Source organism: Schistocerca piceifrons, chromosome 1 (genome assembly GCF_021461385.2).
Source record: "Schistocerca piceifrons isolate TAMUIC-IGC-003096 chromosome 1, iqSchPice1.1, whole genome shotgun sequence".
Lineage (NCBI taxonomy): Eukaryota > Metazoa > Arthropoda > Insecta > Orthoptera > Acrididae > Schistocerca > Schistocerca piceifrons.
Window position 1 is genome coordinate 30,807,781 of NC_060138.1, and position 25,659 is coordinate 30,833,439.

The 25,659-nt window shown below is 39.7% G+C and overlaps 1 protein-coding gene and 1 non-coding gene across 3 annotated transcripts in view; both read right to left on the reverse strand.

Moving 5' to 3' along the window:
* Positions 1-9,727, reverse strand: part of LOC124787111 (protein YIF1B) — a 62,961-nt gene extending 53,234 nt beyond the window's left edge. Inside the window, exon 1 of one of the 2 annotated variants that reach the window (XM_047254314.1) lies at positions 9,532-9,727. In XM_047254314.1, coding sequence (XP_047110270.1) covers positions 9,532-9,565 — 34 coding nt within the window. In that variant the 5' untranslated portion in view covers positions 9,566-9,727. Of the gene's footprint in view, positions 1-9,060; positions 9,190-9,531 lie in introns of those variants that run through there. The other variant, XM_047254315.1, reaches the window with a different exon arrangement.
* Positions 9,728-9,875: 148 nt separating this feature from the next.
* Trnac-gca lies at positions 9,876-9,947 on the reverse strand. Its single transcript has one exon. It is a non-coding gene; the product is annotated as a tRNA-Cys (tRNA).
* Between the last annotated feature and the right edge of the window lie 15,712 nt (positions 9,948-25,659).

The following is a 25,659-nucleotide window of genomic DNA, read 5'->3' on the forward strand; positions in this document are numbered from 1 at the left end:
ACAGATTGTAGACGTCAGGCAGTTAGCTTGGATCTCAGTCAACATAACCTCATTCAAACATTAGTTGATTTGTGTCTGCATCATAACATTGTTCATGACTGAAAATGTCAGTTTACGAGCCTAATTCTTGTCATTTGTGGGAGATGTTACTGTTTTGTTTCAATATGATGAAAACAGCGGCTGAGTCTCACCAGATGCTCTCAGATACGTATGGTAAGGATGCTAATAGTGAAAGAATGTGTTGTGAAGGTTTCAATGCTTCAAGAACGGTGATTTTAATGTCGTAGACTGGCACAGTGGTGGAAGAGAGAATGTTCTTGAAGATGCAGAATTGGAGACATTGCTGAGTGAAGACTCGTGTCAAACTCAAGAAGAATTGGCATGGTTAGTGGGAGTGACACAGCAAGCCATTTCCAAAACGTCTCAAGGCTATGGGCATCATTCAGGAAGAAGGAACTTGGGTCCTGTGTGAGCAGAAACCAAGAGATGTTGAACAGCATTTGTGGGTTTTGTGAACAGTTGCTTTAGGGGCAAAAACAGAAGGGATTTCTGCATCATATTATGACCGGTGACGAAAAATGGGTTCATTATGATAACTCTAAATGCAAAAAATCATGGGGATATCCTGGCCATGCTTCCACGTCGACAGCCAAACCGAATATTCATGACTCCAAGATCATGCTCTGCATTTGGTGGGACTAGCTTGGTGTCATGTACTATGAGGTGTTAAAACAAAGTGAAACAATCACAGGTGCTAGTTATCGAATGTTGCAATTAATGCATTTGAGCAGAGCATTAAAACACAAACGGCTGCAATACAGCAAGAGACGCAATAAAGTGATCTTGCAGTACGATCAATACTAGACCCCACGTTGCAAAAGAGGTCAAAACGTACTTGGAAATGTTAAAATGGGAAGTCCTAACCCACCCGCCGTATTCTCCAGACATTGCTCCCTCTGACTATCACCTGTTTAGATCAATGGTGCATGGCCTGGCTGACCAACACTTACAATCTTATGAAGAAGTCACACATTGGATTGATTCGTTGATCGCTTCAAAAGATGAACAATTTTTTCGGCGCGGGATTCATACACTGCCCGAAAGGTGGGAGAAAGTAGTGGCCAGCGAAGGGAAATACTTTGAATGATACATGTGTAACCAACATGTTTCATTAAAGCCTCAAATGTTGGGGAAAAATGGTGGAAGCAAAGTTATACACCTTGTAGGTTGGTCAGTTGCATGGGAATCAAGGATCAGAATGCTAGGAGGTGAGCAGCAAACCAAATGTATATTACAATTTCTCCAAGAGGAGAGAGGGGTAGGTTGGGGGAGATTAAAGAGGAAGGGCAGGGCACTTGACCCCAGGATGTGGGAACCCACCTTTATAGTGGCAACGAGGGCAGACAAAGATAAAAGGAGAAGCATTAGGGTGAGTAGCTTGCAACAGAAAATACTTTAACAACTTAAGATATGTTGTTATAGTGAAGATAGTAGTGTCATGGAGCCTAACCAAAAAACTCAAAATCACTGAAGTGAGAGAATAATTACTAACACTGAGACAAACAAAATTAACTACTATTTTTGAGTCAAAAGGGATATTCGATATGATATATCAGCTTTGACTACTGATGTAACGTTAATGGCTGCTGTGATGTCATCTTTTGGTGCGTATATTCATAGTCTGATTGTTACTTGATGAAGCCAACGAACGTGGAAGTAAAAGAATTGTTGTTGTGACAGACTGATCTGTACATTAGACCATTTCAAAAATTCGCCACTGGTATTTTTCACATTTTCTACATTACTGGAAAAGCTCACAAATCATACTGAATATTCCTCTTTATCCCTATTTTTATTTACCTCTTGTGGTAGCCTACATCAAAATTTATTGTACATACCAGTTACGTATTTTTACACACATTTTTTGAAGAGAATAGCCTGAGTGGAAGCCATTGAAGGCAAATAGTCTGGAGAGACAAGCAAACAGTAAGCTTCTCAAGTGTAAGAATTCAGATGACTCCACTGAAAAACCAAATTATATAATGAACATTTGTGCAGCATATGCATAACATATTTGTTCATTAATTTCTTCTCCAAAACAAAAATTGATAACTACAGCCATAGACAATACACGGCAGAGTAGTTTCCTTTCTGAGCACAATTTACTAATGAATGTCTTACTTGTTGACCAGGTGCTTTTCATACAGCACAGTAATAGAAGATACTCACTGCAGCCACTGTTTATTTACTGTAACTTGACTACTGCTTTTAACAGACAGTATTTTCTTAAATCAATAACATTAGACCACCACTGAACTATTTTCGCTGTAGGAAGCAGACCCTTAAAGTGTTGCAAAGCAGGAAATGAGCTTGCATTCAACAGGGAACAGTATGCGATGAAATGTTCCACTGGGTAATTTTATGCTTGAAAAATTAACGAGTTAACTAACTGTAGCAGATGACACGTTTTCTTTATAAACAATAAAGACACAGTTTTTACAGTTCAGGCAGGAGCATACAGCAAATCAAATAAACTATGAAATAACACAAAAACATAGCATCTGGCATAATCCGTGTCACTTCAGGCAGGGGGGTTACCTTCATAGTCCCAGATGTTATTGAATTTTGAATATGTTAAAATTCAGGAGTAAGTAAGAATCACATATTTTTTGTATTCTCCCAAAAAATTCCTGCCCCGAGACACAGGCCTGCAAAGACTACACTGCGAACACCATCTTGAAGATGTGAAATTTGGAAATTTTTTTAAAATGCTGTACCTCGGTAACAGTTCTAGATAATTTGTTAGAGTTTTCTTTATTTGAAAGATAATTGTTTTATGATTCAATGGTATCCTTCGTTTGGTCATAACTGTGAACGTTCTTTCACTGTCACCTTTTGAATTTTTTTATAATTTACAGAATTTTTTTAAATGCCAATCCAGAAAAGTTAGATTTTTACTGTTGATTAGCACCATGTACTCTGTACATATTCTCTGCAAAGGAGAGCTTCCACTTTTAAGTTGGACAGGTTTTATTTCAAAAAATCATTTTTTTAAACCTTTATGGGTAATGTAAGTCTTCACGGAAATTGTTTCTTACTCATTTCTTTGTTACAATGTTTATTCTTTGTTGCAGTTATTTCTTTTCACTTTCTTTGTTGCAGATATTCCTTACCCTTTGTTGTAGTTTCTTTGTCATGGTTGTTCATCACAGATTTCTGTACTGTAGTTGTTCAGTGCTAATTTGTTTACTGAAGAGGCTTTCAACAAATTTGAGACCATCCAGTGAGTTCTGTATTTTCGTGAGGAATCTGCCAGTTGACACAGTTGCAGAGCATTTCGTAAAAAGGATTGTTTGATATGTCTCCTGACTGGGGCCACTGAAGAGTGAAGTGTGCTGACTATTTTCATCTCGATTAAAGAGGAAGTCTAGTCATAAGCTCTATGCATCAAGAAAGTGCAGACAAATTACTAAAGCTATGGATGATTACACTGCAGCAAAACTGACCACACTCTTTAAAGTAGAAATTACATCTTCAGAAGAAAATGAACCAAAGCATTCTTGCATCTCTTGCCAGGAATTTTTCACAAATATCAATTCAGCTGTTGAATATTGTGCATCCTACAGAGAAAAGATTCAAGTTTTAACTATTATTCCAGAGACATTTTCAAACAAAACAATTCTGAACCACATTCCATCAGTATCAAAGTACATGGCAGACAAATCAAGAAATATGAGGTCTGTAAAAGGAATCTTTGGAAGCCAAGATTCCTATTATGGTCATGTAGAAGCAGCTCAAGTTCAAACAGTGCAGTCATTTTATTTGGAAGATAAATGGAACTGTTCTCGCCAGAGTGCCAACAAAAAAGGCGGTGTAACTGTAACAGCTGAAGGTTAAAAAGTTGTGAAAGTGAAGAGGTACATGACTTGCAGTCTTAAACTTTTGCAATTTATAAGAGCAACTATACAACTTCACATATTGGAAGATCAAAATTTTATACACTATGACCTAAGATGTAATTCCACACCCATCTAGAGATGTTTCTTTATGTGTGTACTGTGCAAATTTTGAACTCTGTGTGGTAACTCTGAAGAAATTACTGAAGCACATGACATATGACACCTTGGTTGGGCACGTGAAGTCATTAGTAATCTGTGACGTAAGGCGAAAGACTTATTTGTTTCAAGAATGTGGTGACTGCCCTGGAAAGGGAGGACTGTCTTTACAGACAACTGGCCTGGAAGACGTAGCAGATAAAACCTGCAGAAATTATATATGTGGCATGGGATGAAAATAAACTAAGAAAACTGTTGCCTTTGACAGTTTCATTGATGAACTTGGTAAATGGTCAGTGAAAGCAGTAATACACCAGTATCTGAAGAAATTGCAACAATAACAGATTGCAAAAGTGAAAGGGCTGAAGAACTATGTTTAGTGCTTCACTGTGATTTTGCTGAGAACTGGTCTGTAATTCTCCCACAAGAAGTACAAGGATATCATTGGAGTAATGAACAGGTTTCAATTTTTACAGGAGTGACATATTTTCAAAACAAGACCACAAGTGTTGCAGTTATAAGTGATGACACAGGACATGACACAGCACATGCTTTCCTAACAACACGCAAAATTCTTCAACTGCAAACAGGGGCAGAGAAGATCATCATTATTGCTGATGGTGCTCTTGGTCATTTTAAAAATCGTACCAGCTGTTTGAATTGAGTAAGTCGCTTGTGCCAACTGACTGGGTATACAGCACTACTGGCCACGGGTAGGGGCCTTGTGATCGTGTAGGAGACCTCCTGAAACACCATGCTACAAAACATCATCTTACCAGACCAAATACATACAGCTGTGATTCAGAATACTGAAAGGAATTGAGATGCACATTTTTGGACTCAAAGTGATGGGCGATGCACGCACTTTAGAGAGCAAAAAAGAAGAAATTTCGTTCATTCGGCCAACATCTCAGAAACAGCGGGATAATATTCAAATTCACAACATGAGAAGGGGGATGTTTGTGGCGTATCACTGTGACTGGTGGATTGCAGAGATTATAGACACTAGTTATGAGTTAAATGAAATTGCAGTGAACTTTGTGCAACCACAAGGGCCAGCTGTTGGATTGGATATATAGGTTTCCAGCTGAAGGACAGCAACGACGTCATCAGTGCTCACTTCCCGTTCACAATGTTTTGATTATTGTAAGTGCTCCAGTTCCTATTCGTTCAACAGGAAGGCATCACTCTTGCATAAATTGAAACCTTTAAGTCTTTCGCATATAGGCTATTTTGGAACAATTTAAAATGTTTGAAAAATGAGTCTCTTACTCATCTTTCAAAACTAAAATTATGTTAAATAAGGCTAGATTTTGATTTTTATTAGCCTATTATGTGATAATGTGGTAATAAAACAGGTTTTATGTATGGCAAAAATTTCAACTGTTTATAAAATTTGTTGAACTGACTGGACTGAGACCTGAACTCGGGACCTTTGTCTTTCACAGGGAATTAGAGCTATATGGTAATAATCAACAGAAAAAAAAAAAATCAAAATTTTATGGATCGGCATTTTGGAAGGAAAAAACATTCCAGAAATTTAAAAAAGTTCAGAAAGCTATAGTAAAAGAACTATGACAGATAAGTCCAAATGGTGGATTTCTTTGGCATCATAAAGCAATTATCTTAGAAATAAGAAAAGCACATAGAATATCTAGAACTATTCCAGAGATACACCATTTCAATATTTTTTCCCAAAATTCACATCTCCAAAACGGTATGCACACCATCTTTGAAGGGCTGTATCTCTGAGCAGAAACTTTTTTAGAGGGGAAAAAAAGTGTTGCTTACTTAATCCTTCATTTTAACATATCCTAAATTAAGTAACATCTGAGACTATGAAGGTCCTATCCTGCCTCAATGGACATGGACTATGTCATATTAAGGTGGACTGTGGTTAAAATACACATCTGACCAGAATGAAATTTTCACTCTGCAGTGGAGTATGCCCTGATATGAAACATCCTGGTAGATCGAAACTGTGTGCTGGACCAAGACTCAAACTCTACCTTTCGCAGGCAAGTGCTCTTCTGACTGAGCTACCCAAGCATGGTTCATGACCTGCCTTCATAATTTTACTTCTGTCAGTACCTTGTATCCTGTTTTTGAAACTTCACAGAAGTTCTCCCATGAAACCTGGGTGACTAGCACTTCTGGAAAAAATGATATTGTGGACACATGGCTTGAGTAGCTCAGTCAGTAGAGAACTTGCTCACAAATGGCAAAGGTCCCAAGTTAGAGTCTCGGTCTGTCACACAGTTTTAATCTGCCAGGAAGTTTCATGTTGGTGCACACTCTGCTGCAGGGTGAAAATTTCATTCAGAAAACATCCCCCAGGTTGTGGCTAAGCCATCTCCACAACATCCTTTCTTCCAGAAGTGCTAGACCCGCAAGTTTCGAGGAGAACATCTGTGAAGTTTGGAAGGTAGGTGACAAGGTACTGGCAGAAGTAAAATTGTGAGCGTGGATCACGAGTCGTGCTCGGGTAACTCAGTCGGTAGAGCACTTTTCCTGTGAAAGACAAAGGTCCCGAGTTCAGGTCTCAGTCCAGCACACAGGTTTAATCCAGGAAGTTTCATACATTTGACCATTTACATTTCACACGGTTAGGCGATGTCTCTTCAGCTGATTGCTCAGATGGCGTCTTCACAAGGCTTGCGGTTAATTCCCTCTCTTCCCATTTAGGTAAATCATATGTGATAACAGAAGGGGAAAAAGAAAGTACATAAAAGTGAGATGTGAGATATTGCACTACAAGAAGAATTTGACAAAGCTCTGAAAGATCTAAATCAAAAACAAACCTCCAGAGTTGACACCTTCCCCTCAAAATTACTGAGACCCTCGAGAGAGCCAGCCACGATGAAACGTTTTATATGGTGTATAAGACAGATGAAATACTTTCAGATTTAAAGAAGAATGTAATAAGTAATTCCAACTGCAAAGAAGGCAGGTGCTGACAGGTGTGAATAATACTGAACTATCAGTTCACTAAATTATTCTCAGAAAATAATGAGAAGAGAAAAAGAGAAGAGAAAAATTGGTAGAGGGCTATGTTAGGGAAGGTCAGTTTGATTATAAACATGCAAGGCAACACTGACCCTATGACTTATTTTCAATTGCAGTTACGAGCTGAAGTGCATGAAAGGGAAACAATAGTTGAGAAGGGAGTTCTTCAGCATGTACATTGAGCCACAAGTAAAGGAAACTGAGGAGAAATTTGAAATGATGAATAAAGTACATAGAGAAGAAATAAGAACACTGAGATTTGCTAATGACATTGCAATTCTGTCAGTAATAAAAAAGGACTTGAAAGAGCAGTTGAGCTGAATGGCTACTGCCTTGAAAAGAGGATACAAGATGAGTATTAACAACACTACATCGGGTGTAATGGAATATAGCAGAATAAATCTTGTGATGCTGAGGAAATTAGATTGACAATGAGACACTAAAAAAGGAATCTACAAGCTGTTGTTGTTTGTGCATCAAAATACCTGAGGACTGATTAAACAGAAAGGTTATAAAATGCAGGCTGACAATAACATTAAAAGTTTGTCTGAAAAAGGAAATTAAAAAAAATAAGTGTTAGTAAATCTGGAGTGTAGCCTTATAAGGAAGTAAAATGAGGTCAATAAACAGGTCAGAGGGGGAAAAAAAACAACTACTTTGAAAATGAGATGCTACGGAAGAACACTGAAGATTAGATGGGTAGAGCAAAACACTGAGGAGGAACTGAATCGAACTGCGGACAACATGAATTAATGGCACAACATGACCAAATTATTTGATAGGACACATCACGTGGCATCACACAATCTTTAGCTTGTTAATGAAAGGAAGGGAGAGGAGGGGAGACCGAGGCTTAAGTGCAAGTAGCAGATTTAGTGGATGTAGGTTACAGTAGGTAAAACTAGAATAAAACATACATTAGGACTGAAGACCACAACAACAAGAGCTACAGTAATAAAGACACATCTGACAGCATAGACCGAGCCCTAGAAACTGTGTATTATACGTGACACACACACTGGTGCTTGAGGGTAAATTGCCTAAAAACATTTCTTCAAATTTCTCTAGAGTACTACATATGCAATTGTATTACTGGGCAACACTTTGGAGAACAGCAGTGGTCCATGCTGGCAAACATCGCTGATTAATGCAGAAGCAAAATTTTAGGAATGTAAAAGAAAAGAAATTTCTTTTAAAATTTCATATTTGGATCCCACTATGAAAAGCAAGAATGTAGGCCTACTGAAAACACAGCAGTTATGAAAATGCGTTCAATTTAATGTAGCAAGTATGAAATCTATTAAATAATCACTATTCCTATTTTCAAGTCATTAATTGCACGGATAAGCTCCACATATAAATTTGTACAGATAAAGGAATATCAAAAACGTAGATCCAGTTCCTTCCATTTGCATAAATGAACAATAAATTACTTTCCACAAAGTACATGTAAGGGTGAAACTCCACACATTCCTTGCCCCTAGTAAAGGATCCACTGGTGGCACAATACATTACATCTTAACCAGAGAAGTAATATTATGACCACTGCAATAAAATGTTAAGACCTTGGATTATATTTACATCCCATGATGGTCACAGTTTCCTTTTCTTCTTTCACTTGTCTGGAAATGCAACTCATGCACTCTTATTTTATAATGAAAGTAGTGAGAAAGTTATTGGACATCAAATTTTACCAATCATAAATTTTAAAAAGCAATTTTTGAGGGAAAGACTACCGAAAACACATGTACTGCAAAGTATGTTTGCCATGAAATGAGATGGCGAGAATGAGCTTAACGCATGACATTTAATGTTTATCCATTAATTTGCTTTTAAGTGTGCTGTTGAGTATGCAGCCCATGGGAAAATGTTTTAATTAAACATCTACCGATATGTTATGTATTATTCGCGTAACTATTACGTAAATTGCCTGTAAGTGAATAGCTACAACTATCAACTACAAATGATTAAAGTACAACGGCACACACACGATACTTACGTGCACTATGTTGCATAACTACACACAAACTTTTTTTCAGTGGTGAATGATACGAAAACAAATCACTATGACGATGCAAAAATTTAAGTGTAAGCTGCACATTTGCTGTAAGCACCCAAAACCAATAGTTCTACACTAACTGTTTTGGTCACAAATAAACTAGGTGTGGTGATCACAAACTACTATCAACTGTCAACGCCACCTTAACTAAAGAAAACCAAAAAGTTGTCAAGTAGTCCAACTGCACTTGAACATCAAGATTCTAATGGCAAAAGAGCACTACAATTAACCTCCAAAGCTACAATTTACGTTACAGTCAACATTTAATTTTTGTATACTATACATATTACTTTGCTGACTACTGTGCAGATACTTTTCGTGCAAATCTACCCAAAATGCTTCTAGCGAACGACAGATTTGATTAACCAGTTGTTCACCACATCTGATTTAAGTGAGACCACCTACACTTACGATGTCTTGCTCCTGCTGAAGCGTTATAGTTCATTTCAGTGCCCTATATTTACTGAAATCTGTTGTTTCTATCTATGAGTTCTGTGGCTACCAGTTAACACTTTTGAAATTACACTGCACACTCACATTACACACGGCCACATACTCACCGCTTCCAACACGCAAAACAAAACACTAACGAACAACATGTTTCGAAGACATCTGACATATGGTATGCAGAGGACATGGTGAAATTGTTTTTGTCTCCATTAGTGTACAGTCGTTAAATACACTATAGTGTGCATCCAATTCACCATCATAACTATAAACGAAGTAATCGAGAAAAAAAAAAAACATCAAAATTAAGGGGGCACCCGGGTTTGAACCGGGGACCTCTCGATCTGCAGTCGAATGCTCTACCACTGAGCTATACCCCCGAAGTTACACTACATCAAATGAAACATAGTACACTTAATTAAGCTATCTGTTATAATGTTTATAATTAATAGGTATATAGTACATCTGATTAAGCTATCTGTTATAATGTTTATAATTAATAGGCGTATGATTGATGTATCCCACTTAACTGGAAAATAAAATATTTAAACCGAAATATATATATATATGATGTGCAACAAACTTTCTCCTGTGAAATTTCTTACGCGTTGCTGCTGTTATTGCATTTTACATAAAGCGGCAATAATTAATACATCTGTTGTGACTCAGCGCAATCCAATCCATAGACACGCTAGATCATACGCAGTGTAAAACAACTCAATTAACTGAAGATTGTTACAGGGTTACTAAGGGAAAAGTGGTGATTTTCTGAAAGACATAAACTACAACAAATGTGTGAAACTCTGCTGGCATCAACGCGCTTCGTCCGTTGCTATTCGGATAGGCATAACCGTGTATGATAATAAGTTTTTATAAAGGTAATGAGTGCCAGTAACCATTTTACATTTCCAAACCGCAAGATTTTTTTTTCAGTCACTGCCTCTCAGAGTTGCGATCCAGTAGTGAGTACAGACGTGAAATATATCTTTCTGATCCAGACATGCCATGCTATGATATTTATCGTTTCTCCTGGCGTACCGATAAATATATGTAGTGCCGCCTTGGTTGATCGACGCTTGAAAATGCACATTTGGGCAACGAAAAGTTCATACGCTCCTCATAAGGCGTACTACTTAGATAATCTGAGCAGGCTGTGATAATCCTGTATTCAACGATCAGTGATAAGTAGGAAAATGGTGATAGCCACCGACACTTAATTTATCTATCTTTTTTCATTATGTCATGTGTGCTGCTGTTGTTCAACGGACTTTTTGTAAATAATTCTTAGTCTACCGTTTCTCCACATTTCGAAAAAGAAAGAACGAATCTTACTAGACGTCGAGCATTAGATTAGCTGGAATCGAGAAAGAAATCAGCTGTGGTGTAATTGAAAAGGCCATCCCGGAATTCGCTGTAATTAAGTTTGAAAAAAGCTGAAGAGAACTGTGCGGCCAGGCGGGGATTTGAATCCCACTCCTCTCAGTGTCTACTCTCTGACCTACAGAGCACACACATCCTTCGTTAACATATAAAAGACGCATTGTAGACGGACGCTATGCAAAGCTCACGGTTAGCATTTCTTTATCACTCTGAGAAATTGTTTCCAAATTGGGTCGTAAGTTGCTAGGATTTGACAATGTGCGAGTTCAGTCACAACAGTGTTTTGAGAACGTAACATTTCAATTGAATTCTTGTTCTGTGGAAACTATTCCTTCTGCAGGAAATGGAATTGTCCCTTCTGCAGGAAGTATAATATCTATGACTACTTGTGCATTTGACTGTGAGTGGCGTGTAAGTGGTAGGTCTGAACGTAGCATACAGTGGAGCCAGGGACCAGGGCATGTTACACCCATCCATCTAACCTAAAACTGCCTTCCACTGAAACCAAAACTGAGACAGTAAGACTCACTTCACCTGCTTGGAAATGTGCTGCGTCCCATGTTAAGGGGAGACAAACACAAAACATACGTGTCTATTAATCAATGGTGGTTCAAATGTATGGCAAATAATGGTACCCGTTACGGAAATTGTAGCAAGGGATAGGAAGGAACACCAAGTGCATTCAGTGAGCAGGAAACCAATGTTGAAAAGGCTATTCCGTAAGTCACTGCGGGAACCAACTGCAGATTGTAACACACGTTGAGACGAACGATGCCTGCCATCGGGTCTACGAAGTCACACTGGCAGAGAAGACTGAGAATACCAGTCTTGTCATGGATTTTCAACGAAGCTCGCTATCTGCAGCATCATCCCCAAAACAGATCGTGGCCCCTCTGGATCTGAGTTGAGTGGAAGGCTTGAACCAGATACCACAAAGGTTCTGTGACAAACTAGGCTATGACTTCTGAGACTTGCGCCATAGGACTGAGAACTGTAGGTTCCCCCGAAATGAGTCAGGTGTGCACTACACCCCAGACGCTGCTATCCATGTAGCAGACTGCAAGGGCATCCCTTCTAGATCCATACGACAGTTTGAGGGGAAGGTGGGGGCGAGGGCGAGACCAGGGGTATGGAGTATTTTTAATATTTTGAAAGACGAATGGCGACTTGTAAGTAACCATAAAAAAACCTCTAGTCCTCATCCTGTTAAAAACTCATGAAATACCGATTTTAAAATCATTTTCTTGAAGTAAAAACACCATTGTACATTATTTATTTTCCATTTATTTGAGAGCTAGGTGCGGGGTGGGGGTATGGAGTGTGCCCCCTCCCCCACCCCCCTCCACCATTACCTCTGGGGATGGGTGCCCTCAGCTGGTTGTGGGTGTGGTTTACACGAGAATTCTTTACATTATGCGACACCCCATCAATTCCAGATAACGCTAGGTGTACGAGGCCTGAAAGTATCAGTGTAAGAACGAAAGAAATGGCCCTCACAGGTGAGAGCATTAAAATCCTAGTGGTTAACAGTCAGAGTATTCACAACAAAGTTCCAGCATTTAAAACTCTCCTAAAAAGCAGTGAAGCTCACGTAGTACTAGATAACTGCACAAAAATTTTAAAGAACCAGCTCTCCATAGAGATCACAGGGAAACTCTTAACAATACTTGACAAAAATACTAGAACATTCTTCTCATTTAGATTCTTTGGATATGTTAGAAGATGATCAGACATACCACGGAATACCAGCACCAGCCAACATATTATTATTGTGAAGGAACACCTTTTAGCACTTCAAGTAAAACAGCTGACTGCATCAGATGTTTGTTATAAAATTACCCATATTATGAATCATGAACTAAATGAAATTCTGTAGCCCTAAAGCTTTAGCAACAACAAAGGGTAGAGCCTGACTGGATGTTTCCTGCTAAGAAGAATGCACACAACAATAAGAAAGTGGTAAGAGTTTGTGGCGACGTCATTTATCCACTGCGCCAAAAACAGCGGGTGAAAGCTGCAGCTGATAGATATTTATCTTTGCCGTAGTCGGCTTGGTTACGAGTTGTTTATTCTTGTTAGTTTTTGATCTGTGCTTGAAAAATAAAATGTTTTCTCATCTCACGAAAAAGCTGTTACTTCCTAAAATATAAAGGCTCCCATAGTGGTGACCCCGTAAAATCGTAGCAGAAGCATAAAGAAAATATATATACCGACGAGAATAATGAATTCAGAGACAAAAGCATGGGGCAGTGGAATCAAGATTGAAGACTAAAGTCTGTTCGACCAAGGATCGCGGTCCACGCCCTTTGATTCGCCACAAAACGGAACGACAGAAGTTAACGCAAAAGATGGGAGTACCTACGCGCGACACGGAAGTGTTAAGGTTCCCGCGTTCTGGCCGACGCGCCCCCAGCTTTGGTTTACGCAGGCTGAATGCATATTTCGGCAGCGTGGGGTGTCTAACAACATTGACAAATTTAATATAGTGGTTTCACATCTAAATTTAGAAGTGATAGAGCAAGTAGAAGAAACCTTATCGCAACAAAATTACTTTGTGCTAAAGGAAGCTCTCATACAGCATTATACGTTGTCACCAGATTTGCGACAAAAAAAAATTTTCGCATACGAAGATTTGGGCGACAAGACTCCGTCACAAGTACTCAAAGCCTTACGTACATTATCCGGCCCGGAACTCCTACCTGAAGAGTCTTTGCGTCTAATATGGCTTCGTAAACTTCCTGCCAACATCCGTGCCGTCATTGCAGTAGAAACAGACTTACCATTGCAAGTCTTAGCAAAAAAGCAGACACCATCACAAACACCTTAACCGAAGTTTCTGCGTGTTCCGAATTCAACTACAGCCAGGATAGAGGCCCAAGAACGTGTAGTGTGATGGAATCTGACGTCAGTGAGTCAGGAACATGCAATAATGCTTCCCAACAGCAGTGCTCATCGACCAAACCCACCATACAGCAACTGGCAGCTCAAGTGGCAAAACTCAACGTGCAAGTAACGTCACACCACCAGCAGCTACGAAGTCGCAGTTGGAAAAGACGAAGAAATGCTATCCAACAGGATTTGACAGATCAATGGTGCTGGTACCACAGACGCTTCGGTAACACTGCCCGTCAATGTATTCAACCCTGCAGCTACCCAAACTTAAAAGGCGGGCGTTAAAGGGCTCTAACGTTCGTCAACAACAACATAGGCGCCCGAGTCATAGCGTGATTCAAAGAGGTGAAAACGCCACGTTATCTGCAGTCAACCAATCACACCGATTGTTCGTGTTGGACCTCTCTTCAGGTGAGAAGTTTCTGATTGACACAGGTTCAGAAGTCAGTGTTTATCCAAGAAAGAGAGGTGATATACTCACGACAACAACGCAACATGTGCTGACTGCGGCAAACAATTCCAGAATATCTACCTATGGTGAGAAACAGTTGGCATTACATATGAATTCCAACTTCCATCCAAAATGGACTTTTGTGGTCGCTGATGTGCCGAGTCCTATAATTGGAGCGATCTTTTTACGGAACTACCGACTTATGCCCGACCTGGTTAACCGTCGTATGGTGACAGTTCCCATAGAAGGGATATTGCCTACTGCGTCTTCCGCGTCGGTTCAAGTGCAGTGCGATGTGCCCGTGTCTTCCGCACGAAGATTTCCGGCTCCTCTACCGCGTCATCCGCGTCGGGATATTGTGATACGATTTCGTACCCGCAACTAAGCGGGGCGCACACGTGTGCGTCACGCAAGAAGACACCCGACAGTCGTAACGATTCGTATACTGTAGGCAATATCAGAGCACTGTCGGAGGAATCACTTTTTCGTTAACTACTTCAAGACTTTCCAGCACTTACCGAACCCATCAACGCAACCAGGAAATGCAGACACAATACTCAACACCACATCAGCACGTCACAAGGTCAACCCGTTGCCTTCCGCCCGCGGCGTCTGCCTCCAGAGAAGCTGCTCGCGGCGCGAGCTGAGTTCGACAGACTTCTGTCCGTAAAAAAGACAATTCACGGAGAGTATGTGGAGACTACAGGGCGCTCAATGCCCGCACAATTCCCTACCGCTACCCAGTACCCAATGTGACTGATTTTAACAGTACGATTAGCAATGCCAAAATATTTAGTGTGATTGATTGCGCCAAAGCATTTTCCCAGATTCCCATGGCTCCATCTGACATAAAAAAAACAGCAGTTATCACACCATTCGGTTTGTATGAGTACAATTTTATGCCATTTGGCCTCAGAAACGCTGCCCAAACATGGCAAAGATTCATGCATTAGGTGCTTCGAGAATTACCATTCGTATTTTGTTATGTGGACGACATTTTAGTATTCTCTGGTTCTGTATATCAGCATGTCGAACATCTGGGGCAGCTTTTCCGCAGTCTGACAGAGTATGGCATAATTATTAACGAAACAAAGTGCACGTTTGGAAAACGCGAGGTTAAGCTCCTGGGATATTTGGTTTCAGCAGTAGGCCTGTCGCCTTTGCCTGAGCAGGTTGAAGCAGTACAACAGATGCCCCTTCCCACAACTTAAAAAGGACTTCGCAGATTTTTAGGCATGCTCAACTATTACAGACGTCACTTATCTAAATTAGCTGCCGCCCAAGAGCCACTCACAACGTTACTTGCAGGTAAAAATACAACAGGAAATCGTAAAATTCCATGGAGTCCAGATGCTGAAGCAGCTTTCCATGACTTAAAGAAATGTCTTTCTCGGGCAACACTACTGGGACATCCAAGATTAAGCGCTCCTTTAGCGCTCATGGTTGATGCGAGCCAAACAGCAGTGGGTGCAGCGCTACAGCAAGAAGCTGATGGCAGATGGCAGCCGCTCGCATTTTTCTCTAAAAACCTGACTCGACAGCAGCAAAAATGGAGTGCTATTGACCGTGAGTTGCTTGCTATTTACTTAGCCATAAAGCATTTTCGCACGTCTGTCGAAAGGAGGCACTTTGCAATTTTTACCGATCACAAGCCGTTAGTAGCTATATTTCAACGAGACACAGAGCTCAATTCACCACGCCAGTGCAGGCAAGTCGAGTACATTGCACAGTTCACAACTGACGTGCGTCACATTTCAGGAAAAGACAACCTGGTCGCAGATTGCCTGCCTAGGAATTGTGCCAGTTTAAATTCAATTCGTTGGACCGAGTTAGCGTCTAAACAACGAGCAGATCCTTTCTTGCGCCGTCTAATAGAGGAACAGAGAACTGCGCTGCGGCTCAGACGTGTGTCTGTCCCAAATGTTCCAGACGGAATTTGGTGTGATGCAGCAAAAGGAAAGGAGCGACCTTACATACCAGAACAATATCGTCGCGAGATTTATAGTGCACTACATAACCTATCACATCCAGGAATACGAGCTACAGCCAAGTTAGTTTCCTCCAAAGTAATGTGGCCTGGAACACAAAAAGAGTGTCGTGCATGGGCGCGTGCATGCCTAACATGCCAGCGTAATAAAATCAGCAGACATGTCTTTGCACCTATTGCTGACTTCCCGACGCCATCTGCAAGATTTTCACATATACATGTGGACATTGTGGGCCCGCTATCATGCTCTTCAGAACAACGCTATTTGCTCACAATCATTGATCGTTTTACCAGGTGGCCTGAAGTAGTTGTAATTCAAGACATTTCTGCGGAGTCGGTTGCAAAAGCACTGTTGCATTCATGGTTCTCCAGGTTTGGCGTTCCGCAAAACATAACAACAGGTCGCGGAAGGCAGTTTGAAAGCCAACTTTTCAATGAACTTTTACTACTGTGCGGGTGCAACAACCTACGCACCACAAGCTATCATCCATCTAGTAATGGAATGGTGGAACGACTACACCGCACGCTCAAAGCTGCATTAATGTGTAGTTCCACTTCATGTCCTGAAGCACTACCGCTGGTCCTACTCGGATTGAGAACGGCCGTGAAGGAGGACTTACAATGCTCTTCCGCAGAATTGGTTTATGGCGAGCAATTAAGGGTTCCTGGAGAATTTATCGTTCCAGCATCTACACAGCCGTTCGCCCCTGAGCTATGCACCCAATTCGCGAGACAACTCAGCGTTAGAATGAGAAACATCAAACCCACTAACCCTGTCAGACATGGAGACCGGAGAGTGTTTGTACACAAAGACCTGCAAGCAACGTCCCACGTGTGGCTTAGGGATGATACGGTGCGCCCGCCGCTTGTTTCGCCTTACTCTGGACCATACAGGGTAATCACAAGAGGAAGCCACAGCTTCAAAATCGATAAGGATGGTAAAGAAGAGACAGTCTCAATTGAGCGGCTTAAACCTGCTTACACCGAAGAGGGTACACTCCTTCCTCGGTCTGCAAAATCACCCTCAAACGTGGAGGCCAAAGAAACAGCCGATAGTCTCGCCGAGCCCTCGGTTTCAGAAGAGGACAACGAAGCAGAAAGTGCAGAACAGGTGCAGCCATTGCTTGCACCAGATGTTTTCACGAGAGCTGGTAGAAAAATCAAGTGCAAGTTTCCCGACATACCTGGTGCACCCGGTTTCAAAAGGAGGGGGGCTGATGTGGCGACGTCATTTATCCACTGCGCCAAAAACAGCGGGTGAAAGCTGCAGCTGATAGATATTTATCTTTGCCGTAGTCGGCTTGGTTACGAGTTGTTTTTTTCTTGTGAGTTTTATCTGTGCTTGGAAAATAAAATGTTTTCTCATCTCATGAAAAAGCCGTTACTTCATAAAATATAAAGGCTCCCATAAGATAAAATAAGTATGGAAGGTACAGTAAACCTTGAGTTGGCAACAGGTGACAACATGCTGGTGAAAGATGAATTTCACATTATAGGGAAAGCGTTGGATCTTACATTTGTAGTTCTAGTGGGTAGAAATTTCTTTACTAGACTCAGTGATAGACTACACAGCTCAGACAACATAAATTCTTGGAAGAAATATGAAAATGAAAACAGCCCGAAAGGTAGCTCGCCATAACATAGGAATCACGATAATACCTCGAAACATTGAAAATGAAACCAAGGATTAAAGGATCAATAGAACTCATGGAAAAACGAGTCCTGTGGAAACCAGGAAGAGAATAACACACAGATGGAAACACACTAGAATTGTAGGGAAATGTAGGGAAGCAGAAATCATACTAGTCGCAATAAACAAGGGAAACTACGAACCTGCAGGAACAGGTGAAACATTACCATGGAATAATGTTAGTTGCATTAAACAAAGAAAGGAGGGAAATTTTGAATCCGCTGAAGCAGGTAAAGAATGTTTAAGAAATAATTGGAGCAGGCGAAGAATGTATAAGAAATAACATTAGCTGCAGTATGCAAAGATGTGAAGAAAAGGAAAGTTAAAAATTATCACACTTCCGTGACAAGAAAGAGCTTTTAGAGTAAAAACTGACACAAAGGAATAAATGGAGCAGATGTGCCAAGGCAAGAAAGCAATGAAGGAATACTTCTACGAGAACCACTGGTATTCGCAGAAAATCATACATGTCGAATCAGTGGACCAACCAACAAGCACGTAGAATTTGTATGGCCTGAATAAGAGAGTGTATCAAGAGGAGTACAGGCCACAAGGAGAATTCCAAAGACAGATGCAGCAAGTAAAGGAGGGAAAGCAAGAATCATTGTTCTTAAAGAGAAGATGTGAACAAAGCATTTAAGCTGTGAAGAAAGAAATGTGATATTAGAACTGTGTGCAGCTTGCTATGACACATTTCACTTGCCAGATGATACAGTATCATACACCGAGAGTGTAAAGAGTAAAATTATCCTTCTGCCGGAAGCAGGGGGTCAAGTAATAAATTGTAGACTATATCAAATTCCGCACTACCAGAAGGAAGTGTTACAAATGTTGCAAAGAAGATGGACACTAGTGAAAAGATGGAATGGAGAGTGGCAGCAGACTGCTGCAAACTCAACGACATATCATGCAATTCAATGTTTTCTTTACCAAGAAATAAGACAGTCGAGATTCTCGATGGGCTGGGGAAAGTCAATTGCTTTTCGACATTGGATTTGTCCAGTCGGAATTATCAAGCATTGACTGGTGAGAGAGACTATGAGAAGACTGTGTTCAGTACATGATATGGTCATTATGAACGGCAAATCCAAAACTTGATGAATTCCTTATTAATGGGACTACAAGGAGAAAAATTATTTACATACCTAGATGATATACTAATTTTTGGATTATCATTAGACGAACACATTATCTGACACATGGAAGTTCTTGAAAAATTAGGGCAACGCCATCTCAAACTAGGTGCAGATAAGTGTAAATTCCTCCAAAAAGAAGTGACTTAGCTAGGACACATCAGAAGGACTAAAACGAGAACAGAATAAAAGAGCAGCCATTAAAGAATATCTGGCACAAAAAACGCAGAAACAACTGAATACATATTTAGGTCTGGTAGGATATGAAAGACTGATAGATTCAATAAGACAGCGCGATCCCTACATGTGTTATTAAAGAAACATGTTACATATACTTGGACTTGAAGCACAAAAACACGTTTCTGGAATTAAGTGAAAAGCTGGTGATTCCCCCAGTCATACCTGAATTTCATAAAGGAATTCATAATCATAACCGATGCAAGCCAAGATGATACTGGTGTGGTACTAAGTCAAAGACAGAGCTAACAGAGGACCTTCCTGTAGCATATTCATTACAGACCATATGTTTTTGGACGTAGATTTATGATCATAAGCAGCTAATGTGGGTCAGAAATATTCTGGATGTCTTCTCAAGATTAATGAAATTTAGACTGAAGCTACATGAGTGTGAACATGAAATTCAGCATAAAAGCAGTAAAAACAGTCAGGACACAGATGCACTATCGAGGAGCCATGAAGTCAAAAATATAACTGCAGTGCTAGAGGCAACTGACACACTGGCCAAGATAGCAGGAGACACAGAAGATGAGAGAGTATCTACTATCTTCACTAGAAAAAGAGAAAATCCAAGGGTGAGTCCTGAAGAAGTAAAAATAATTTTAAAGCAACATATGATGCACCTATTGAAGGTCATCAAGGGATTGGGAGAACCACTGAATGGATTAAAAGTATCTCACCTGGGATGGTATGAGAAAAGATATAAATCAATACGCAGGAACACGTGTAAGTTAGCAAAGGAACAAAATTACGCAGAATAAAATAAAGATGCTGCTAGAAATAACGGAAACATCAGAAAGCGTATTCAAGAAATGTGCTATTGACAATGTATTAGTGGAGACAGAATATAGGCAAAAATACATATTAATGTTCAAAGATGCCTTGAAAAAATGTAGAGTGGCAGAGCCGATAGAAAGACAATACGCCAAGGCAATAACAAGAATACTAGCACAGATAATAGTTTTGAAGTTTGGAATACTGTGAGTTCTTTTCAGCGACATGGGAAACAATTCTGACAGTGACATGTTTAAATGAGGATGTAGATGATGGGAATTGAAAAGATTCAGACAAAAAGTTATTGTCCTGAGAGTAATGGTCCATTAGAATGATTACACCATACATTAACTGAGTTTCTGAGGCACTTTGTAAATAGGAGTCAGACAGATTGGGATTAATGGAAACCCTCTCCAGTACTTGTTTTCAATGCAACATCACACAGTGCGACAGGATATGGACCTCATGAAATGTTTTATGGCAGAAAGTTGTAATTTATTTGGGACATAACTAAAAGATCGCACCAGATTAATGTACGATTATGATGTGTATGTACTGGAGCTCAAAGAAAACGCAACAAATGCACCAGTGTACAGAAGAGTTCAACAAGAAATGTAAAATAACAATAAGGTGCATTACAACCAGAATCAAAATGCGAAAGTACTAAAGGTGGGAGGCAAAGAATAGATATCAATGAAATGTATGACGACATCACTTCCTTTTGTACAAGATGTAAGGTTTATTTTTCCTGTTGGCAAATGTATGTGGTGAGTGGCAGCTTGCTTTAAATGTAGAAAAATAAGTTAACGCAGCTAAGTAGGAAAAATAAATTTATAATGCCCAGATATAGCATTAGTAGTGCCCTGGTCGACACAGTCACATCAGTTAACTATCTGGGCAGAGGGGTATGAAATGAAACGAGCACGTAAGAATGCCAGTAGGGAAGATAAATGGTCGTATTCTGGTTATTGGAAGAATTTTATGAAAATATTGTCCATCTGAGAAGGAAACCACATATAGAACACTAGTAAGACCTGTTCTTGAGTACTGATCGAGTGTTTAGAAAGGCATCAAAACAACTCAGAAGTGGGCTGCTAGATTTGTTACTGGTAGTACTGATCAATATGTGAGTGTTATGGACATTCTTCGTTAACTTCAGTGCGAATCTCTGGGAAGAGGATGTTCCTTTTGTGAAAAACTGTTGAGAAAATTTAATGAACTTGAAAATGAAGCTAACTGCAGAATGATTCTACTGCCGCCAACGTAAGTAAGGTAGGAAAAATTAGGGCTCATATGAAGACATACAGACAGTCATTTTACCCTCACAGTATTTAGGAACAGAACAGGAAAGGAAATGATAGTAGTGGTACAACGTACCCTCCGCCATGCAGCATACAGTGGTTTGCGGAGTATGTATGTAGATGTAGATGATTAACTATGGATTGTTTATTAAACTGTGTTATTGTCGACGATTGTTACGATTTATGACATGTAATACATTGATTGTGTGTTTAACAATAAATGATAACTGTAATTATGTCCAGTTAAACTACCGGGATGCTCCACTACCCACATCCACGTTCCCTATCAACATAGAACCAATGAATGATTATTTGTCGCTCCTGCCAATGGATGATTATTTGTCGCTCCTGAGGAGGAAGAATTAACTGTTTCGTGTAATAATGTAAAGCCCACAGACACTCTAAGAAAGGGGGCGATAAATTGAAATTTGATAGGAAATGCCGAGGTTATGATGCCCAAATATTGATTCAACTAGGAAATCCTCGCGAAGAAAAGGTGACAAAGAGCCAAATCAATTGCAATAATAAAAACGCTCATTAAAACCCCTTGATCTAGGTTAGCGACATCTTTAAAAACGTCTTCTTCAGAAGGATTAATGATTGACACCTGTAATGGTTAACATTATTTAAATGTAAAAATATACGTATAAAGTAAAAGTGACAATAAATCACTGACTTAAAAAGAATTTTTACACGTACTGCTTACATAATGTTGTGGAGGTAAGTTAAAAATGTAGCCATAAGGCGCAAACAGAGATACGATTCACCTCCATAATGATAAAATCACAATATATCATGATGACGATCAGAAAATGTAATAAGCGCTAGTGTCACAAGGAATGAGATTCCGCTTGCACTCCAGATGGAGTCTGATTGCTGCATGATTATCAATGAAAAAATGAATTTAACGAAATTAAAGCTAGGTATTCCTCTAGACCACGTGAATAGGCATCTAGAGATATAAAGATCACTGGACACAAATTAAGAGAGCCAGGAGATGAATTAAAATACCGAAGAGACATTTCTTACCACAAATACCTTGGATGCATGTGTCAGCACTGCAGATGTTACAGAGACTGTCACCGATTTCTATCTAGAATAATAACGGGTGACTATTGTCGAAAAATTATGTGCCGAACTATTGTTGTGAACAGGATTAATGAGCAAGAGTTAATATCACATGAAAGCTGTCAGAAACTGAAAAGCATAACACTAAAAAATGAATCAGAAGAAACTGAAGAAAGTGTGTCCCTTGATAGAGTCAACGAACTATCAGAATATGTTGTAAATGCATAATGGCTCACAGGAAAATAGTAACCAAATACGAGTATTGTATTCATGGTATCCAGTATATGTATGTAGAATGAAAAGTGAATCTTTTCAGCAGACATTTGAAATTGCTTATTAAATGTGATATGCGTTCGTTTTCAGTTAAAGGATTTTAATTGCTGGTAGGATTGATATAATCCACTGTCAATTGTATCTTTTCAGTATAAGTATTGTAATCACTGATAGGAGTTACGTAATGCAATGTAAACAGTATCTTTTCCATACAACAGAAATGTAATGGTAGGAATTGGCTTGTTGTCTTACATAGTAGGACAAGAGACTTAACTGATGGACTGTGGCCTTGGAAAATTTGCATTCACAGGAATGTGGAGAGATGGATGGAGATGTCATGTATGCGCAACATAATCAAACCTCTGAAATTAATAATGGCAAGCATTAGTTAGTACCAGTGCAGACGCTGGCTAGAGCCATCCCCTCTAAGACACCACCAAATGGTTGTCGACATTTATTGAGTTTTCCGGAATAAACTCGGAATTAGACTGTATTTTAGCTACTGTTATCGACAGAAACGCTACTTATGTGTTCACAGACTTGGAAAATAAGATAATGTTGTCAAAGGCAGAGGCCATCATTGACAGATGTGGTATGTGGTGTAAGCCAGTGACTTTCTGGATTCCATAAGATGTTCGCTGGAACATCAACTATGAACATCTCATGATGTGGTAAAGGGCAGGTCAGACTTCACACAGTCCAGGGGTGTGACAGTCAGAGAGTGACTTAGTCTGGAGCCTAGTTGAGAGACTGTGAATCTGACTACGTAAGTCCATAGTTGCACTGCCGGTCCAAGATTTGCCTTTGTACTTGAGAACTCTACTGAATGTAGATAGCAGTTAGTTCCAGTCATATATTAGTCTCAGCTGTGGGTCGACTGAATGTATTGCATGTGTGATTGTCTTCGTTGTTCTGTTAAGTTCTTGACTTAGGGCGCGCACGGACAGAGAGCCTAGGGGGGCCCAGTGCGAGGCAGCTTGACCCAACGTGGAAAGTAGCCCCTTGTTATGTAATGAGGCGGCACTCAATGGACCTGGGTGGCGGCGCAGACTAGCGCGGCCCCGCGCCTGGATGGTGAACCACAGTGAACGAGACATAGTTTGCTGGCTTTCGGTGTGCCAGTTGGCGACGCGCTGTGCTGACGGAATCGAGTTTCTCAAACGGTTTTACAGAAACTAATACATAAGAAAATTATTTTCATATTATTGATAGCTTTATATGTCAGCTTCATGGTGAACTACTCTAAATTTCGATAATGGTTATACTTAAGGTGATATTCGCATATAAGTACGACACTGCGCGATATTCAATAAAGTTTGCAATGAAAAATAGTGGCCGCTATGATTCTGCGTTTAGTGCATATTACAACATACTTTGTTTGGAATGAAATTTAGCTAAGATGTTGGATTTTTATGTAAACTTGGGAGGAGGTCTCTATCTGTCTCCAGGCTCAAGGAAATGGAATTTATATAGCACATTCGCTTCCCACCGCATGCGCTCGAGACCGAAACATTCATAACATCCCTCATGAATATCCTAAACCGTTCGAGATATCGGTACGGGATTTGGCAGGTGACAGAACACAAGAAGAGAGTCTCTGCTATATGGTTAACTTACGGAGCTTTCATATCTATGCCGATATAGCAGAAGCTATGGTTTTTATTTTATTTTTTCAGTCCAGTACTGTAATTTTTTTGTGTCTTACACAGCTATTGAAAACAGAATTTTCTAGTGTGAGAATAAACATGAAATGTCTTCTCTTATGTAACTCCAAACCGAAACAGTGAGTTTTTACATAATCTACTAACCTCTTTTGTCGCCAAATGGTTATTTAATATGACACTGTTCCAGATTATGTCGCAATAGATAATGCAAGGCGAGTTTGTCCAAGTTATACTGTGTCTTGGCAAAAGAAGTAAAATTAAATATGTCAACAAGAGAAATGGAGTTTCTCGTAACTGATGAAGTTTATTCAAATGACAAAAGATTAAAGATTCAGACGAAATAGCTCGCCAGTTCTGTTGCAGTTTTGGCAGAATCCCATAATCTATTACATTTTTAATAGTGAACGTCTGGAATGTGACGTACTTTCTCGTTGTTTTTCGTCCGAAAAATTTAAAAATAATTCTCAGCAAATAGTGTACCAGCTTTCGTTCCTCTCCTCTTCCAGAATGAAGTCGTGACATTCACCTTGTTTTCGATGTTAATGATTATACTTTTTTGTAACCTATTTTAACCTCAATGAGTAGTATCAAGGGGTTCATAAAGTAATGGCTATCATGTTTTTGTAACGTTGTTATCCACAGACACACAGGCAACAAATTTGTTATTTGTAGCAGAACAACGCAGCAATTTTGCTGCAGAATAGAACTGACTCAGTAAAACACTCTCGTGACTACGAAGCAGTGAACACACCGACAACTTGCAGAACCTTGCCAGCTCTTCGTCAAAGTCATTATCACTGATGAATTAAAGATATAGAAAGAGGATTCAATCCCTCACTCTGTACGGAGATAGGAATGGAAAGATGGTAATCTATTTGCTGTAATTTTTTGTATGTCAAATGTAGAATGTCAAGCGCAGAAAGAAAATCCTATGGTAAGTTTCAGCCTCAGCTGTTCATTATTAAAGATACTCTTGGTTCCAGGATTCCCTTCAAATTCCAACAGAATTGGCGATTTACTTTCATCTGAATTGTTAAACTTTTTTTCTTCAGAGAAGTGTCATCAGTTATGAATTTTGAGTAACACATACATTTAACCAACTGCCACGTTAAATTTTCCTTTTTTTTGTGCCACTGCAAAAACTCACCTTGCAATAGCTATAGCGATGGAAACTTGAAACAGGGTGTCTTAATAAACAAGCGATATGCACCCAGACAGGTCAATACCTTACAGAAAACGTCA